At 29.0% G+C, this 21,791-nt stretch overlaps 1 protein-coding gene across 2 annotated transcripts in view; it reads left to right on the top strand.

Annotated features, from left to right (window-relative positions):
• The window catches only part of LOC122711580 (semaphorin-1A-like), a 363,003-nt gene that overhangs the window by 223,554 nt on the left and 117,658 nt on the right, over window positions 1-21,791 (top strand). For both annotated transcript variants that reach the window (XM_043930485.1, XM_043930486.1), the window contains exon 5: window positions 15,973-16,143. In XM_043930485.1, coding sequence (XP_043786420.1) covers window positions 15,973-16,143 — 171 coding nt within the window. The remainder of the gene's footprint in view (window positions 1-15,972; window positions 16,144-21,791) is intronic.

Here is a 21,791-nt window from a genome sequence, read left to right as displayed (position 1 = left end):
TTTTTCCTTTTCCTCAATTTGAACGTTATTAATATTCCATTTTTTTTTTTTCGACTATAAAGAAATTGGCTAACCAAAGAAAGGAAATCGTACGCTTCTTAGCAAGAAAAAAATTTGTCATCACTTCTAAAATGATGTAGTAATGGCACAATCTGGAATTAGAATGATTATCTAGAGAGTTCAGTTTGAATAAAAAAAAAAAGAAATGAGACAGATAAATTTCGTTCAACACATTTGAACTTCATTCTCAAGAATTGGCGAGGATAGCAACTAAAAACGAACAAAAATCTGGATACTAAAGCATCATATTGACAATTGAAAGTGCCAGATCTACAAATAACGTGATAGTATGTCAGTAACCAAAGGAGAGGAATACTCCTCTTCCCTTTGTATCCTCCCAAAGGTAAATTACTGAGCTTTGTGTTATAGGTACATAATTTATGTGTGGATTCTCAAGATGTTAGTACCATTAACTCTCCCATAGTGTGCTCAAGTTGTATTGATGTACATACACTATCGCTAATTTGGAAGCAATAAGGAAAATTAATAGATAAAATATCAAAAGTCACGTATTAAATTTATTTATTACATAAATATAACCAACCAAAGTTTGCTGAATAGATTGAAAGATGAATAAATTGAAGATATATAATCGAATTTTTCTTTTATCTTTATTTTTAATTTGATTACCAAACAAATTAAACATTTTTGACTATCTGTCTATTAATCCTTTGCGAACGAATATTCTCTTGACTTTGATTTATATATACTATAATCAAATTATCAGATTATAAATTAAAAATAAAGAAAAACATGAAAATTTAACCGAATAACTTAAAACTTAATTCAACTTAATTTAATTTTATTTAATGATGAACATCTACGCTCATAAAGGGTTAATTTTTCTTTGCCCAAAGTAGCTATTAATATCAATAAACATTCGTTACAATCGATTACTCTACTTCCAAACTTTATAATAATACATAATAACTCTATATCATCTTTTCCCCACGATAAGGAAATTTTCTGGCAGAGATTCAGCCTGATTATAGATAAGAGGAATTCCTCGTCGAGGAGGAACGTTTCTTGCTAATCGATGTCGCGCAAATATGTTCCTCCTCGGTAGATATAATTGGCCAGATGCTCGTTGATTAATTATTATCGATTCGTTGCACGATGTCGGTTTTGCCCGGTCACGCGCCAATTTCGAAACGAATCTGCTCACCGACGACGACGAGTATGTATGTATAAACGAGCGACCCCGTGTTTGCAAATTAATGAAACATTCTCGTGTCGATATGATAACTCGCGCGTAGTTTCTCGCAAGGTTTAATAAAATTACGCGGGTTAAAGGATAATTTGCAGCTTTGGGATGAGCGGTGATTATATTGGAAACGAGTCGAGAGGATGAAATTTCTTTGTACGAGGATTCTTTATATTTATCGAAGAGAGTGGCGTATATGTATGTATATAATCGTGTCTGTGTTAATAGTAAAGTTAATTCGTGGTTTCTTCTACAGTTTAAATAATATTGATATAATATTGAAATAATATTGATGAAATGGATGGAAAGTTGTTTTAAAGATGTTTTGCTTTTGTTTTGAAATAAATGAAAATGATAAACTTGATAGAACATTATTTATATAGGAATGAGATTATTTTGAATTTTATTTTGAATTATGTTATTGGTTTGATAAGTTATATGAGAAATGAAAAATTGTTAAAGAAACTCTGCTCTTTTGTAGAAAAAAATGTTTAAGTTTCAAGTTTCTTTTTAAAACAATTTATTGATTGCAAAATTATTACAAAGCTTCGCGAATGTATAATTATTCCATTGCGTTGAAATAATATTATTAGTAATTAGAGCAAATTGATAATAAACATTTGTTATTATCATTGTAATAATAATTGTCATATATCTTGAAGTCATTTATATAAAATAACAAATTTGTTAATTGAATAACGAATACAAATTTTTTAATATTAAGAATTAAAATAAATTAAACCGATATTATTCGTTTAATTTTTTAAAGCGGATTTCAAATCTTCGAGAAATATTAAAAACATTTTTTTCCATTTTGTTAATCCATTTCATAGAATTCCATCTCAATTCAGATTAAGTTAGACACCTCTCATAGATATATCTTCATATTCGTTTAATCAAACAGCTTAACAACAATTTCACATAGCATCTCAATTGGCTCTCCATAATTTCGTTTGATTAACATTGTTCCTCGTTTATAGTCACTCGAGTTCCCACTCGAATTTAAATACAATATAAATATGCGCATTCGGCCAAAGGATTACGCGAGATAAGGATTAAAAGAACAACGTGAAAAGGGTTCAAAGGAGAATCGAGAAAGAGAAAGAGATAGGGAATCTTTGATAAATAGCGTTACTTTCCGCGACTCCTTTCTGCCCATTAAAAATACGAATCTCCATTGAGTAATCTGCAGAGCTTTGTCAGAGCGAATCGTTCCCCGTCGGTTCAATCAGATTTTAAAACGCGCATCAGAATAAATTGAACTGAAATCTCCCGCGAGACTAATAATGGCAGAAGCATGAATATTAATACCATTTGAACTCGGTGGAAACTTTTTAGTTCGGCTTGACAACGAACTCAGTCTGTAACCGAAGGGAGGTAGACCAGAATGGGAATAAAAGAAGGTAGAGAGAGAGAGAGAGAGAGAGAGAGAGAGAGAGAGAGAAAGAAAAGATGAAAGAGGAAAAGGGAGAGGGAGAGAGAATCTTGTTCCGCGGTTCGTCAGAAAAATTACTCACGGGGAGTAAAACACGTTTCGTGGATATTTCATTGGAAACCGACGTTGGATTTTTTAATTTTAACCGAAATTGAGGAAAAAGGGGGGAGAAAAAAAAGAAAGGAAAGAAAGGAAGAAGAAGAAACGCAAAAAAAACTACATTATATAAATGGAAATCTGCGTGTTTTTTTTTTTTTATTATCTTCGATTCGAAATCAAAGAATCTTGATTTCGAGCAAAGTTTTCCTCGTAATCTCAAAAGGAGCGATTAATTAAATATTCAACGATATTTTTAACAAAAAAATATATCGAGCCTCGTAATTCTTTGAACGCCTATTATATATCTACCTATCCCCTCCCCTTTTTCTCTCTCCTCTTCTCTCCCTATCCCTCGCCGCGTAAACCTCTTTTAGATTAATTGCTTTATCTCTACGAATATGCATGGCCTGTCTGCGTTTAAACAAGTCACTACCGGTTACAAAGAGTTCACATCGATAATTTCCAAGTTCGTTTCCGGTTCGGGGCCAATGACCAAACGAGTCGCGCGCATATTTCACGTTTTCCGGTGAATTTATTTGAGGCAGAGAGGTATCGACCGGTGGGAAATTGAAAAATGCAGATCGCTTTCCCTCAACCTCGTGACAAGGAAGCCAATGCGGTGAACCGAGGGTGTGACGAGGGGGGTGGGCGAGCGGAGGGGCAATGGTATCTTTGTTCATTGCGGCGAGGGTGTTTTGCATTGCGAATACGTAATAGTTTCAGCGTTACGCGTTCCAACGGCGAGTAACGTTTTATCACATGCCGGATAAATGAGGTGTTAGGAAAGTAATTATAACGTTTTAATTAAAAATGATAATGAAAAGAAATTTAGCTTGTTTCTATTCGTATCTTCGTACATTCAACTCGTCAAAGAAACGTATTTATTAATATTTCTTTGTATCGTTGAAATTAATATTATTGTATTATTATTAGATTATTCTGACGAGATACAATTATAGAATGCATGGATAAAATCTGAGGAGAGAAGTATGAATAATGAAGTTAAGAATGAATATAGATTTTCTAACTTTTTTTTAAGTTAATTCTCTCTTTCTAAAAAAAAAAAAAAAAAGTATAAATAATGATTCTGTCTATCGGTATAGATAAATAAATATTATTATAAAAGTGAAATGATTAAAATTATAATAACAATGGTTGAAATTACTTTGATCTTGTTTCGAGACCACAAATTTGGAATATATCTAGTGTTACAGAACACCTTGCCGCTATTTGTGTTAAAATGAGCCTTTGTTTTTGAGAAATTTGAGTTTAACCAAATAACGTCATGGTAACGTAGAATGATGATACCTGCGGTTTCAAGATATGCAATTCTAACAGCGTGATGTTACATTAGGTATTGTTATACAATTTGCACCTAGTGACGCTCCACGATTTTCATCCATTTTTATATAATTTTCTAGCAAACTATGTGCAATTTTGCATCTTTTTAAAATTGTCGGTGTTTGAAGTCAATTTCTTCTTTTCTTTTTTCTTGAATTTTTAAAATAATTTTCTCTTTTAAATCTTTATAAAATAAATGTTATATCTATAAAGAAATTTATCATGTATTACAAAATTGTAATAAATGATTCCTATTATAAGCAATACGATTTTTCTTTTATGTATAAAATAATAAATTAAAATAACAAATATTTATTTCTTTACATTTACAGTATTATTCCATATCGTAAATATATTGAATGTGACTATTTAATCAAATATGAAATCAGCAATTCAGTTCGTCATTTAATAGACTGATGTACATATTCACGAAATGGTTAATACACATGACGATATGCAATCTAGTACAGTGCCTATTAATATTAAATCGTCCAGCAAGTTCATACCATTTTAGATGTAATACCTATTACACTTTGCTTGAATAATACAAATGTACATAATTGGACTATCTATAATTAGTTTCTAGATTTGGTTTATAATTTAAATTCTTATCATTTATAGAAATTACAGATAATTTTTTTATTTTCGATATTTTCAATTCTAATCTTTTGAAAATGAGTGTTTTAATTGGAAAATAACGTACCTTTGTAATATTCTTGCAATAATTATTCATTTATAATTGTAAACTTGTATCAAACTCGTGTCAAAATATTTTCGAAACTTGCAAATAATTCTCGTGTTCGAAATTGCCTCGATCGAAATCCATCATTAATATCCTATAAAATGATTTTTTGAATAAAATGCCATCATTATAAATTATCCATCATTCTCTTCAATGATCCCCATTTATTTAATACAACCTCAATAAAATCTGTGAAAAATTAATAACCAGAAATAATTACATCCTGAACTATTCAATTATCTACGTTTATACAGCGATTCATTAGAACATAAACTATCTCAGCAAAGAGCACAACATACAATTACCCTTCAAATATAATAACGAATTAAAGATAATTAGACGATGCATCTCTGTTCTATAAAAATTAAAATTCCAATCACCAACCGTGGTGTTCCAATTATAACACGAGATCCTCCACGTAGGCCTCGAAACGCAGGAACTCGATCTAAACACGAATATCCTTACCTTATCCATACCTCAAGTTTAATAATAAAAAAAACTTTACGCGTTTTATAAAAATTCAAATCCCAACCACTATTCCGTTCCGATTATAAATAGCGCTCGAACACGTATCCCTGTTTAAACGAGAATGAAACGACGCACGTGAGATCGTACGTGAGAAAAAGAAAGAAAAGGTCATGTGGCCGTTTTCTTTCGAGCGCGAATCGCTTGATTAACTGCTAATTCGTGGCCGTTGCGCGCCACAGCACGTGACCCCGTATCTTCCGGTTGTGTACATTGCGCTTATGGGTTAATCCGTGGAATTTCCAAAGGAATTGTATCCGAGAGAAATTGAAAAAGAGTATCCACCGCAATACGCGAGAGTTTTATCTCTCCCCTGTACGGCGAAATTAAACCACGTACTGCGAAAAATATTTGGAAAAGGAATAGACGTATCGTCTGTTAAAGATCGAAAGCGTAAACGGAGTAATTAAAATTTCATTTCACGAACGAACTGTTCTTTGAATGCGCGCCACCATGGAGATTCGTTAATCGGGAGCAATTAAAGCGTGGCGGATGGGAATTAACGCGAATGGCTTCGTGTCGAGATAGGGATCTTGACTCGTCTCGTTGGGCGACGGCTTTTTGAATGAATCGAGCTTTCGGTCAGCTTGCTTTTGAGGGTTCTCTTGGTGACTTTTAACTTTTTTTTTATAGAAGTTGATTTTTGATAAGGTTTGGAATACGCGTCAATTATTTTTAATGATTGTTTTAAAATTATATCACGTTACGAACGATCTTTGATATGCAAATAATCCTCTATTGATTCTATTGCTTTAATTTCGAAATATGTATCCGTTTTGCATTATAAAATCGTTTCTTGATACGAGATGTTTGAAATGTTCATCATTAAAGGGAAAAATTAGATGGAATTCTCTGTATCTATTGGAAATATAAATTTCTTACATTTTATGAGATTCATTATATAATTTAAAAAAGAAATTAAATTATCTCGTTTAATTTTAAACGAAACATCCTACTATATTATTTAATTATTTCCATCAAATTAGATTAATTACGATCATCTAATAATCAAACTAATAAAATATTATTAGCCTCTTTATTAACTCGGATTCCACTGTATAATTATCTCAAACAAATGTTCCTCCATTTCTCAACTTTTTAAAATACTCTACACATTCTATTCTAATATTATCTATTCAATTCCAAATATGATATTTCAACGTCTAAAATATACCTTCCAACAAATCTAGGAAAAAGAAAGAAACTTTACCTTTTTAAACGGTATCGCGATTTATTCTTAAAAAAACGCGACCAAGAAACTTTTCTTTCATCGTTTCATCGTCGAAATCCATATAGAAAAGGGATGAAAGGAGTGGAGTGTCCTTTCCTCTGCCACAAGTCCAAACAGAGCTGGTCTAACTTTTTCGATACCCGTCGGGGGAGATCGTTACCCTTTCAAATGCGAGACGGTTCCGTATGATCCGCGCTCTCCGCGATTCTCTCGTCAAAGCGAAGTCCGGAATCCGGCAGAATGTATGCGCCGCCCCAGAAAAAAAGTTTCTTCCTGGTTGGGGATAGAGCCGGCTGCGAGGATTAGAATCCGGTGTCCCGGATTTATCCGCGAGAGGTTAGAGCGTGAAACCTGGCTCCAAGCCTCGAAACTGTGTGAAATCGTATTACTCGATGAATATGCAGCGCGATTTTGCGGTCGAAAGTTTTCGGTTCCGCTTGTAACTCGTTGCCTCCGCCCTCCGGTAAGCGGTGGACGAAAATCGTGGGACCGTGGATCTCCAGACGTATTCTAATTAGTACAAAAACTAAAGGGGAACAAGATGGCAGGTTGAGAGAGAGGGAGGGGGAGGAGAGACGAAGGAGGAAGGCGAAGAGTAGGAACGCATAGACTCTTGTCTCTAAATCACGCTCCGAGCGAGATCTGCGTTCGGCTTAATTGGTTGGGTGGGAAGTGCGGCAAGAAATCATAGGCCAGGCAGTGGATTAATTAGATATTGGCTCCGGGATAACGTTTAAATCATGTTTAATTGGACAGTTTCGTTCGTTGGATTGGATAGTTTTGAATTCGCGCCTCGCGTAAGAAGCGCCATTTCCTTGGGGATAATTGGTTTTTCCTAGGGGAAAGCTGGCCCTTTCTCCCATCTTAGGGATAGGTTCTTCATCCGATCTTTTTCCTTTAGGAACCACTTTTCATGGTAAGCCGAACGGGAAATTGCATCAGGAATGTCTGATGGGCCGATACCTGATGATTAAAAGTTGATCGAATTATCGGGTGGCACGGTTCAGTAGATGGATCAGATGATTTCGTACACCCTGTTGCTCGAGGTTGTTCAAAGTTTCATTCGTTCGAAAGCGAAATAATCGACTTTCTTGTTGCAGCGTGTTATTGGCTTGTCGAGGGTATCTATCTAGTTTTGACGCGATTGCTTTGATCGTTGATTGAAAACCGGTGTGTGAAACGGGGAGAAATATTCTCGTTGCTACGACACGTCTCGTGTCATCGTGAAATATCATTTCTGATCGTTTGATTCGATGATTGAATCGCGGTATTTGACAGATTTGAATTCTTTCGTTTCCTAGTGATTTTAACACGTTCGATATTTTTTTGAAAGTGGTTACGTTTGGTTATTATTCTGTAAATGCATCAATACGTTATAAAATGTATATGCATTTATTTATTTTATATATTTTAGTATTTAAAGTATCACACGTGCAAAAAATTAACTTATCGAAGTACAAATATTTTTATAATTTTAACTTTCAAATAATCTGACAAAGTCATTTTCTCTTATTATTATTAATTATTATTATTATTAATTATTATTTATTATTATTTATTATTAATTTTCTCTTATTATTATTAATTTTAAGATGATTATAAAATTTCTATCCGATGACGTTTGAAATACTTCATAGCTATCGCAAGAATATACTACGATAAAGAATAAATTGATGAAATAACAAGATCAAACTACAATTTCCTCAAAGCGAAAAAAAAGGCAGACAAAGAATGGAAAGAAGAAGCTATTGAAAACTAAATGACAAAATTAACTTAAAATTTACTTTTCATCGTTCACGATACACTCGAACCGCTCGAAACTACGATACAAAATGAAATTTCACGGTAGACAAAATTTTCAGGTCACTACGAGATAACGGAATAAATTTTCGAACGAATCTATCGAAAACCTCGTCATCGTGCACGTTATATCGCGGCGTCGAATAACGAAACATTGTTTAAAGTAAGTAATACAACGTTATTAAAATGAAAATACGCAAGACCTAGGGAAATGAATACGGGGATGAAAGCTACGTATATACTTAGGGACCGCCCACGACGATGTATACGTTGTCAGAACAAAATACGATCTTAGATAATGCACCGTAACGAGATCGGGTAATGCCATTCCTCCATTCGTGGAAAAGTGCATCCACGATGCACAGTGATAAGATTCATCTTCCGTGGCTTGTAACTATCTCCTGATGGATCTGAAATTATTGAAGGAAAAGGAAATTTCTGGATCGACTATGGTGAAGTCGTAAAAAAAAAAAAAAAAGAAGAAAGAAAAAATGGATGGCATGAAATGCGTGGATACGCTTACTTACGGCGTGATTTAGGGGTGGGGCTGGTGGATAGGTTGTTCAAGGATTTCTGCTCCGACAGAATGCAGCTGCAGTGTTTCTGTCGTAACCCCGCCACCCTTTCTCTCCACGTTTCCAGGCCTCAGTTCCACCTTGATTCTCGTTGTTTTATACACGTTGGATCTTTGCACATTCGCCTTGAGCGATTGTCGGCCCGTGCAAGGAAATCCAGAACTTATAGTCAGGGTGAGCGACGTTTGATTTTTCAACAGCGTATGAGGCGAATGTATAATATGTACCTTGCTTAATGGGTAACTATGTTCATGATGTTGTTCGTTCGTTATTGAGAAAATTATGCTTTTGGATTTTTGATGAAACATATATTCGTTTATGTTGAGTACAATTTTTTTTTATCGTGTTGATCATTTTCAGATAATTTATGATATAGATAATAACCTGTTTTTGTTTTGATTGTCCTTTAATACTTGATAACTTCACTTGTACGATCTTTTAGCATGTAGAAAATAATATTTTCATTAATATTCTTTTGTTAGAAACTTTCTGAAATGTTGTCGTTACAAAGATTTTATGTTTTTTATATACGTATTATCTGTAAACGTTAATATTATAAAAAATATACATGTTTAAATAATTTTCATAAATATTATTCTAATAATCCGATTCTAATATTATATATAATTCATAAATTAACCAAAACAAATATTATCTACTACTATTGTACTATAATATTACAAAATTATATAATTATTATATAATATATAATATAATATATATAATAATTATATAATAATAATTAAAATAAAATTTGATTATCTAAACAAATTAGCATATCATTAATTAACAGATAAATATATTTACACTATTATAAGAAACAGAAACTTAAGTTCAAATAAGCTTTTATGTAAAAAAAAAATATATTTTAATTTAATTTTAAAAATTATCAATAATCGAATTCGGAATGAAACTCGTAATTCTTACCAAATGAATATATATTTTACCAAATGAATATATATTTATTATTAACAACAATGTACTGAGAAACAGGATTCACTTATGTGATAGGGAATACATGATCTAAATATTTTATTAATAAGAAAATAATATAACAAATGCCATATACGTATTACGAACTATGCTTGACAGAAGACGATCGCCATATTGAAATATTTATATACATATTATACGTAATATATCGAATGGAGAATATGAATTCTAAAATGAAATTCTAGTCGATTATCACAAGAAAACACACTTATTACTAATAACAACGTATCCCAAGACAAGATTCTTCTAACTGAATGAGAATTTAAAGTGGAAATATATCAATTACTAGAAAATATTGTAAAGATCGAGCCACACGTATTACGAACACACAATGCCTGACAGAGGACGATCGCCATATTGAAAAGATTATTACCCGCCAAAGTACGGTTTATTCTCTAACATTTTAAAAAATACTACTAATCGAATTCGTAATAAAACTCGTAATTCTTACCAAATGAATATATATTTATTATTAACAATAATGTACTGAGAAACAGGATTCACTTATGTGATAAGGAGTACATCAAAATATTTTATTAATTAGAAAATAATATAAAAATTGACATACGTATTACGAACTATGCTTCACAGAAGACGATCGCCATATTGAAATATTTATATATATTATATTATACGTAATACATCGAATTATATTACGAACGCAGAATACGAATTTTAAAATGAAATTCTAGTCGATTATAACAAGAATACATACTTATTATTAACAATAACGTATCCCACGACAAGATTTCTCTAACTGAATGAGAATTTAAAGTATAAATATGTCAATTATTAGAAAATGATATGAAGAGCAAACACGTATTACGAACACACACACCAGAGACACAGGACGATCGCACACATTGAAGTATTTATACATATATTATACGTAATACTTCGAACTATATTACGAATGGAGAATACGAATTCTAAAATGAAATTCTAGTCGATTGTCACACTTATTATTAATAATAACGTATCACAAGGCAAAATTCCTTTAGTTGAACGAGAATTTAAAGTAAAAATATGTCAATTATTGGAAAATAATGTAGAGATCGAGACACACGTATTACAACACGCAATACCAGACAAAGGACGATCGCCATATTGAAATATTTATTCATATATTATACGTAATACTTCGAACTATATTACGAACAGAGAATACGAGTTCTAAAATTCGATTGTCACAAGAATACACACTTATTATTAACAATAACGTATCCCATGAGAAGATTTCTCTAACTGAATGAGAATTTAAAGTATAAATACGTCAATTATTAGAAAATAATATGAAGAGCAAAACACACGTATTACGAAAACACACGCCAGAGACAGAGGACGATCGCACACATTGATATTTATACATATATTATACGTAATACTTCGAATTATATTACGAACAGAGAATATGAGTTTTAAAATGAAATTCTAGTCGATTGTCACACTTATTATTAATAACAACATATCTCAAGACAAGATTCCTATTACTGAATGGAAGTTAAAAATCGAAATATCTTAATTATTAGGATATAATGTAAGGACTGAGATTCACTTATTATGAATATACAACGCACGAAAGATGATGGCCATATTGAAAAACTAATTTTACAATACGCAATACTTTGAACTACATTACTAACGTAGGATATGAATTCTACAACGAAATTCGATTATCGCAATACACACTTAATATTAATCAAAACGTATTTGAACAGAAGATTCCTATGTCTAAATAACAATTTAAAGTCAAAATTAGAAATTAATGTAAGTATTGAATACACGTTTTAAGAACACACCAATGCTCGACATATGACGATCGCCATATTGAAAGACTAACACACACATAAGGCGCAATACTTCGAACTAGATTACGAACGTAGGATATGAATTCTAAAATGAAATTAGATTACCGCATTATATTTACCGCATTTAATATTAAAAACGAACGAATATAAAAACGAACCTCAAGAAAGGATTCTTATATCAAAATGAGAATTTAATATTCACAATCTAGTTCAAAATGTTAGGTATTATATATAAATATATATAAATTTTTCAATATGGCGATCGTCCTTTGTCACGTTAGGTGTGTTGTAATACGTATATTTCAATTTTTATACTTTTTTGTAAAATTAACATATTTCGATTTGAAATTTTCATTCTGATGTAGGAATCTTGCTTTAGGATATGTTATTAGCAATAATAATTATGTATTCTTGTGATATTCGACTCGAATTTCATTCAAAAATTCATATTCATCGGACGTAATGACATTCGAAGTATTACGTGTGATATATGTATAAATATTTCAATATGGCGATCATCCTGTGTCAGGCATTGGATGTGTAATACGTGTGTCTTGATCTTCACGTTATTTTCTAATAATTAACATATTTCCACATTAAACTTTTATTCAGATAGTAGAATCTTGTTTTAGGTTACGTTGTTATTAATAATAAGTGTGTTTTCTTGTGACAATCGACTAGCATTTCATTTTAGAATTTGTATTCTCCATTCGTAATATAGTTCGAAGTATTATCTATAATATATATATAAATATTTCAATTTGGCGATCGTTCCTTGTCAAGCATTGTGTGTGTTCGTAATACGCGTGTTTCGATCTTTATATTATTTTCTAATTATTGACATATTTCTACTTTAAATTCTCATTCAGTTAGAGGAATCTTGTCTTGGGACACGTTGTTATTAATAGTAAGTATGTATTCTTGTAATAATGGACTGGAATTTCTCTTCAGAATTCGTATTCTCCGTTCGTAATATAGTTCGAAGTATTAGGTGTAACATATGTATAAATATTTCAATATGGCGATCATCCTCTATCAGATATGTGTGTCGTAATATATGTGTCGATCTTTATATTATTTTTTAATAATTGATATATTTACACTTTAAATTCTCATTTAATTAGAGGAATTTTGTCTTGGGATACGTTGTTATTAATAATAAGTGTGTATTTTTGTAACTAGAATTTCATTTTAGAATTCGTATTTTCTGTTCGTAATATAGTTCGAAATATTACATATAACGTATGTATAAATATTTCAATATGGCGATCGTTCTCTGTCAGGCGTTGCGTGTTCGTAATATGTGTGTCTCTATCTTTACGTTATTTTTTGGTAATTGACATATTTTCACTTTAAATTATCGTTCAGTTAGAAGAATCTTGACTTGGGATACGTTGTTATTAATAATAAGTGTGTATTCTTGAGATGATCGATTAGAATTTCATTTTATAATTCGTATTATAATTCGAACGCGTTCATAATACAATTCGATGTATTACGTATAATATATATATATATAAATATTTCAATATAGCGATCGTCTTCTGTCAAGCATAGTTCGTAATAGGTGTGTCTCAATTGTTATATTATTTTTTATTTAATAAAATATTTAGATCATGTATTCCCTATCACATAAGTGAATCCTGTTTGTCAATACATTGTTGTTAATAATAAGTATATATTCATTTGGTAAAAATTACGAGTTTCATTACGAATTCGATTATTAGTATTTTTTAAAGTGTTAGAGAATAAACCATATTTTCGCGGGTAATAATCTTTTCAATTTGGCGATCGTTCTTTGTCAGGCAGTGTGTGTTCGTAATACGTGTGGCTCGATCTTTACATTATTTTCTAATAATTGATATATTTCCACTTTAGATTCTCATTCAGTTAGAGGAATCTTGTTTTGAGATACATTTTTATTAATAATAAGTGTGTATTCTTGTGANGATCGTTCTTTGTCAGGCGTTGCGTGTTCGTAATATGTGTGTCTCGATCTTTACATTATTTTCTAATAATTGATATATTTCCACTTTAAATTCTCATTCAGTTAGAAGAATCTTGTCTTGGGATACGTTGTTATTAGTAATAAGTGTGTTTTCTTGTGATAATCGACTAGAATTTCATTTTATAATTCGTATTATAATTCGAACGCGTTCATAATATAATTCGATGTATTACGTATAATATATATATATATTTTTCAATATGGCGATCGTCTTCTGTCGAGCATAATTCGTAATAGGTGTGTCTCAATTGTTATATTATTTTATAATTAATAAAATATTTAAATCATGTATTCCCTATCACATAAGTGAATCATGTTTCTCAGTATATTATTGTTAGGAATAAATATATATTCATTTGGTAAAAATTACGAGTTTCATTATGAATTCGATTATTGGTACTTTTTAAAATGTTAGAGAATAAACCATGTTTTCGCGGATAATAATATTTTTAATATGGCGATCGTCATTTGTCAGGCATTGTATGTTCGTAATACGTGTGGCTCGATTTTTACATTATTTTCTAATAATTGATATATTTCCACTTTAAATTCTCATTCAGTTAGAGCAATCTTGTTTTGAGATACGTTGTTATTAATAATAAGTGTGTATTCTTGTGATAATCGATTAGAATTTCATTTTAAAATTCGTATTCTGCGTTCGTAATATAATTCGATGTATTACGTATAATATAATATATATAAATATTTCAATATGGCGATCGTCTTCTGTGAAGCATAGTTCGTAATACGTGTGTGTCAATTTTTATATTATTTTCTAATTAATAAAATGTTTTGATCATGTACTCCTTATTACATAAGTGAATCCTGTTTCTCAGTACATTGTTGTTAGGAATAAATATATATTCATTTGAAAAGAATTACGAGTTTCATTCCGAATTCGATTATTAGTAATTTTTAAAGTGTTAGAAAATAAACCATATTTTCGCGGGTAATAATTTTTTCAATATGGCGATCGTCCTCTGTCAGGTATTGTGTGTTCGTAATACGTGTGTCTTGATCTTTACATTATTTTCTAATAATTGACATATTTCTACTTTAAATTCTCATTCAGTTAGAGGAATCTTGCCTTGGGATACGTTGTTATTAATAATAAGTATATATTGTTACAATCGATTAGAGATTTCATTTTAGTATTCGTATTCGTAATTTTGTTCGAAGTGTTGTATGTATAATATATTTATAAATATTTCTTTATGACGATTTTGTAAGGTATTGCTTGAATGTAGTATTATTGATGTGAATTTTGCTATTAATTTTAATAAATTTTATATTTTCATGACTAGGTCCATTAAATATGGAATTTCTGTTTTGCGATATATTCTTTTTAATAATAAATGTGAGTTCTTGTATAAAATTTTTCAAATTTTATTTTTGATTTTAATTGTTTGAAGTTTGTGCGTAGTATGATGATTTTTAGCACGGTTTCGCGCATAATTTTTCAATATGGCGATTGTCTCGTCAAGCATTGTGTGTCATTGTTTTGTGTTGCTTAATTCTTATATAAAATTCTAATAATTAACATATTGTGAATTTATATTTCGAATCTTATGTAAATATTTCGTATTTCCTTATTTGTGATATGTTTTTATTCGTAGTAATTGTGTATTCTTGTTTTGATGAATTTAAAATTCATTTTAGAATTCAATTGTTCACAATTTATTTCGAAGTATTACATATTCTAGTATATTTTCGCGCGCAATAAAGTTTCAATATGGCGACTGTTTCTTGTCAAGTGTTGTGTGTCGGTATTCTTGTATTTCAATTTTGTTATTATTTTCTAATAATTAGCATATTTTGTTTTTTAATTCTCATTTAGATTTAAAAGTATTTTTATTCGATATATTATTATTGATAATAATTATATATATTTTACAGTAATTGTGACAAAAGTATTCTATATGATGAATTACTTGGTTACAAGAAATTATAAAATGAGATAAAAGGTTAGGTTTGTTTCGGTTATTCATTAATTTTAAATATTATTTTTGCAATTATATTTTTCTTTTGAATTTTGACTATATTTTTAAGAATTTCCTGTTACCATTCAATTTATTTCTTGTAATCTGACATGAAATGCTACGTTTTGGAAATTAAATAAATGTAACTTTTGTTTGATCTTGTTTGTTGTAGAGGTTGCAGTGGTCCAGCAGCGGGGCGCATCGCGAACTTTGTTATCTGAAAGGACGTAGTGAGGACGAGTGTCAAAATTATGTACGAGTATTCGGCAGACAAGGACCTGATCAATTTCTTGTTTGTGGAACGAATGCATACAAACCAGCATGCAGACAATTCACTATTAAGGTAAGTATTATATTCCTTTTAACTGGCGATATTGTTTTTCGATATGTAGCTCATTATTTTAAATCGCCAACTATCAATCATTTGAATATTCGATTATCATAGTTATATAGACATTAATTGGTGAAAAAACATTTATAAACTTCTATATTTTGCTTTATTTTACTGTATATTTCCTTATTCGCGCTTTTTTGAATAACATTTAAATATATAAAATAATTATTTAAAAATTAGAAATCGAATAAGAAATAACATTTAATATTTGATTAAGCAATATATTTATATATTGTATAAAGTAAACGTAAAGTAACTTATCCTTTAATATTGGAAAGTATTTTCATATTTTCATTATTAATAAAAAAATCTAAAATTTCATATTAATTCATAAATTATATATTAATTATAAATAATTATATATAATTAATTATATATATTAACTATATATATTAATTATATATAAATTATATATTATTATATATATAAACATTTAATATTTTAATATTATTATTGGGAATTGAACATTTAGAATTGTAAAATTACTCGATTTAATTTTTTTGAATTGAATATTTTTAATGCAAATGATGTTATTATTTATTTTTTTAGCTCTTAATTAAAAGATATATTTTATTTAAATGATTAATTAAATGTAATATTTATATTTGTTGAATTTTTTTTTTTTTTTGATTCAATTAGTTTGATTGAACCATTAATTAAATATTTTTGTGAATATGTATTCATATATGTAACAAGATTATTACATATGTAATAATTGTGAATATAAAATATGTGTATTTCTATCATTAATAAATTAATCTTTTATAAGAAATATCGCATATTTTAATAAATTAAAATATTAATTTTTTTACATTTAGTGATAATTATTTATTTCAATTTCAATTATGCTCATAAAAATTCAAAAATACTATGATATTCGAATATTCAAATAATTAGTTTGTTTCTTTAGAAAGAAACAAAAATTTTTTTTTTACAAAGAATATGTAATTGTATCAGATATGGACAAAATATTATTTAATGAATAACAATTTAAAAATTCTAATTATTAATTCAGATGTGATTAATCGATTTGATATGTATTTATATAATTTTTTAATTTAAATATTTGGACATTATCTTAATATTGAACTCACAAACACGATAACATCAATTATAAGTAATATTCATTAAAATATTGTTCATTTAATGTTTATTATATTATCGATTATATTATAGCTTTGTTATAATGAATGATTATTAAATTAACATCTATTAAAATTCTTACAAATGTGTATGTATAACAAATGATAATAATGAACGATAATATGATTGAAACAATTATTTATATGTAGATATATTGATCTAAATAATGTCCAATTTTGATCAATTATATTATTTTTACAACAAATATAAAAAATATTTACATATTATCTTCCAATAAAACTTTCGTTTTTATTTTCATCTAATTTTGGCAAAAGTTTTGTTTGATGTTGGTCTATAGCTATTGTAGATATGGAGTAATTCAAAAACTAATTATCTTCAAAAAGTGGATTCATTTATCACATATTTCTCAAATTTAATAATGGATAAGGAATTTGAAAGAATTGTAGAGATGAAACTTAAATAATCACTAGGATTAGAATAATTATAATATATTTTCATCTCAAGTTGCAAAATCAAATATCTATAATTTTATAATATCAAGTTATTTTATAGATTACATCATATCTTCTTTGAACTTTTAAAGCACTTTGAATTTCTAAAGCAAAATCAAATAACAAATCTATCCATTTTGTTTCTTGAATTTTCCATCGGTAGATTTTCATTAATTAGTTTTTTTTTAATAAACCATTCATTTACATGAAAGATTAATAACAATCCGTTATTATATTTTAATCAATATACTCTATAAATTAATTTGTGACGTTCATAATTCACAAAATAAAATTTGATTATCTAAACGCCTTTATCGAGTTCAATAAAGGTTTTACGCTTCAATAAAGGTAAACAATGAATCACGATGATTTGATTTTGGCTTTGCTTTGTTTATTTATTTAATAACTGAAACCAGAGGAAAGGAGATATGCAAGAAGAAAGGATATTTTAATAGTATAGCTACAAAATCAGAAAGGGAAAGGAAATTAAAAGGTAAATAAGATTAGAAACGTAGAATTTGCGGATAATTTATTGCTGGATGTTAAATATTGGCGCAACAAACAGAACGTATAACATGATTATGCAATGATAGTAATAAGAGAGAACGATAGGGGAACTATAATCAGATACTCGTCAGTGTAATGACGATGCGAAGTATTTTATCGTATTTTCTAACCAAAATCAAATTATAAGAAATAACTCGATATTTTTTCATTTCAAAAATTAAAAGATATCGAGAAATTTCTTGGAAAAATGATCTATAAAATAAAATTTAAATCGAACGATTTATACTGGAGGTTTAGTTTTATGTTTCTAATATATTTTAAAGATAATAAAAAAAAGAGATGATATGGTAATGATCATAGAAGAATTATTATTTTATGGGATCTTATTTTGTTTATGAGTTTTATTTTTTATTATTTTATTTCCATTTCCATTTTATTTCGATTATCTTATATTTTCATGTTTCTATTATATTCTAGTTATCGATATAGATATTCTTGCAATACTTTTTAATATCTTTCGAATAGAAATTATTTAAGTTCGGGGTATTTCGAAATTTATTCCTATAAATAAAAATCTATTGAATTTATTCTTTCTTCTTTCCTATTTTTTATATTTTTATTTTTTCGTGTCATAGCAATTCAATGAAAGAAAACAAATTTTTTAAATTTTATATTTATATTTAGTAACTAAATAGAATTTTTTTATTACTTTTCACAGATTCTAAAATATTTTCTTTTTCTTGAATACTCTGTACGTTAGATAGATATAGATACAGTTAATTAAAATTGATTAGAAGCTTTTTTTCCTAGGAAATTCTTGATTGAAATATATTGCTGTGTAGTTTTTTTCTTCTTCTTTTTCTCCTTCTTCTTCTTCTTCTTCTTTACGAAAAAAATTTCGTTGTGAAGTTTTGATGTTAATCGTGGTAACGTGTTAAAGTTCAAATGAATAAATCGATCTAGTTCTGATTAGAAAAAGAAAGAAATTTTATCCGGTTGTTGACTCGGGAAAATACGGGCAATAGAGGCAGGAGCTTTTATGAGGTCTTTTACGAGGTTAGAATAGACTGAAGTTCTTTTCAACTTTTTACTTTATCACAGGCCACTGCTAATATCACATAATAACTCGTAAAACACTGTATCTATCTGTAATAGTTTACTCGTGGAAGCTAGCGTACTTTGTTCCCTTTCACGTTTCCCTTTCTCCCTTTTTCTCTTTTGTAACAACGATTTTTCATAGCAGCGTAATAACGTATTTTTCTAAATTTTTCTTTCTTTTAACGTTTAACGAGTATTTATAATATAATTACGCAACGTCGTTCCTTAATTTGTAAATAACTCAAATTAATATCTTGAAAGTCTTTTATCTTTTTTACTTTATATTTTGAGAAAGAAAAGAAAGAATAGAATGAAATTAAATGAGAGCAAAATTTTCAACCATCCCAAGATAGATGTAAAAATTGTAAAAAAAAATTAAATATAATTTAAAATGAAAATTAAAAATTATGTAATTTTCGTCGCAATTTTTTGAAGAATTTTATCTCAAAAAGTAAGAATTTTAATTCTCATACAAATTACATAAAAGTAATACATTTCCAACGAAATCTGATATTTTATAAAATCTACGTAAAATTTCCAAGCTTGATATAAATAACATTTCGGTAATTATATTTGGGAATTTAATATATTTCTCGAGAACATCAGTCAATTAAATGAGTTTGCTAGCATTGTTCTTCATAATACATTGTATTAATTCTCATGGTCATTATCTGGGTATATTCACTATATTAAAGACTTGAATTTCATATCAGTTCTGATATTGTTTTCTTTTCAATGGCGAAATTAATAATTTTCAGATCAATCTGGGTGATTTTTATGAAAAATATCATAAGTTTCGTATCTTTAAAATTTATTGTTATGGCTCACAAAAGGTTGCTTGTTGTATGGGTAATGGGATAGTTGGATATTGTTTTCATCAGTTAGAATTAATATTTACGATATTTCATTTTAAAGAATATCTATATCGATATTAAATTTCCATTTAATTTATCGTAATACCTTAACATTTATTGCATTAAATTTTCGTTGTAATGTAAATTATTGAAATTCAGGATGAAGATATATGAATTTGATTTTTTTTTATTTCTACGATTTTTTAATTATTTTAATTATTTTCATATTAATTTATAAGAAGAGATATAGGAATGAAATTTTTTTCTTTCATGCATATCAATATTGTGAATGATTTATTCTTTATGTTATCCCCATTAAAAACTAATTACGAAATGATAGATAAATTTTATTATGCAATAAAGGAAAAAATTGCAATTAAGAGAAGTAAGAGAGAGAAATAAAGAAGAATTTTTTTTGCTTTCAATAGAATAATATTTGTCTTTACAATAGGTATACATATTTCTAAAATTCATTTAAATAGTAAAATAAAAAGAGTGCAATTATTTTAATTGTTTTTCAGAATTAAAGTCGCACAATGAATAATATCGGTAACTATTAAATTCACTTGCTTTTTTAATTCAACTATAGAAACAATTAACCCAGTCTGCATATATATTGCCACGTTTATGTTGTTTCCAACTGACTTAATTATTAGTCAAGCATACGACATTCCATAATATAGAATAGCTCCATTAAAAAAAATTGTATTTTAAACCCATTTAATTGCACTCTAAATCTCTATTCACAGAATTATCCCTTAAAAACTTTTTTTATTTCATAACACACGTACAAATTAATTACTAGAATTCTATAATATATTAGCAATATCTTTTGAAATATATATTTCTCACTTGATAAAATTTTTCTTCTCGCGTTTGTTTCAAAAATAAAATAAAAAAAATAAAATATTGAAAAATTAGGAAATAATAGGATTCACAAATATCGTAAGCACATCTACGAATCTTTCATAACATTTTAACAGCGTATTGAAAATCATTTAAACGTGCAAAGAACAAACGATCGTGCAATCATCTTGCTTGAGGAAACAAACGACACCGAGCGAAATTCTTCGAATCTTCATTTCCCCATATTCGTTCATATCAGTTTCCTTCCCTCCACTTTCCGCCTTTTAATCAAATTTATTGGAACGCAAGCGTTGCGCTTTAATATCATTTGTTGCGTCGAATTTTCGCTCCGAGGCATCCCGGATATCCGCTATAAGAACCAAAGAAGTTTTAACAGGAGGGGGGCGGAGAGGGGAGGGGGAGGGGGGGTGGCTATAAGATTTTCAAAAGGACTTTTGAAACGCTCTGGTTCTCCTTTGAAGAAGCTGTCTGTAGGAAAAAGAGGAGAGGAAGCTTTCGAAAAAGCACGCTTCAGCTTGTAATACACCTTTTCCTCTCGCGTTTACAGCCGGCGAATCGCGTTCCTCCCCTTTCTTTCACCCCCGTGTCTCTTTGTGCCGGCAGTTTCGCGGGTTGTACACAACCTCGTCGCTCGAAGGCACTATTTTTAATCAGGGATAAAGAAAAAAAAAAAAAA

This window comes from Apis laboriosa, unplaced genomic scaffold, assembly GCF_014066325.1.
Source record: "Apis laboriosa isolate Shangri-la unplaced genomic scaffold, ASM1406632v1 scaffold173_cov153, whole genome shotgun sequence".
In the NCBI taxonomy this organism is placed as follows: Eukaryota; Metazoa; Arthropoda; class Insecta; order Hymenoptera; family Apidae; genus Apis; species Apis laboriosa.
Note: the sequence above shows the minus strand (reverse complement) of the source record. Positions and strands in the feature narration are given on the sequence as shown.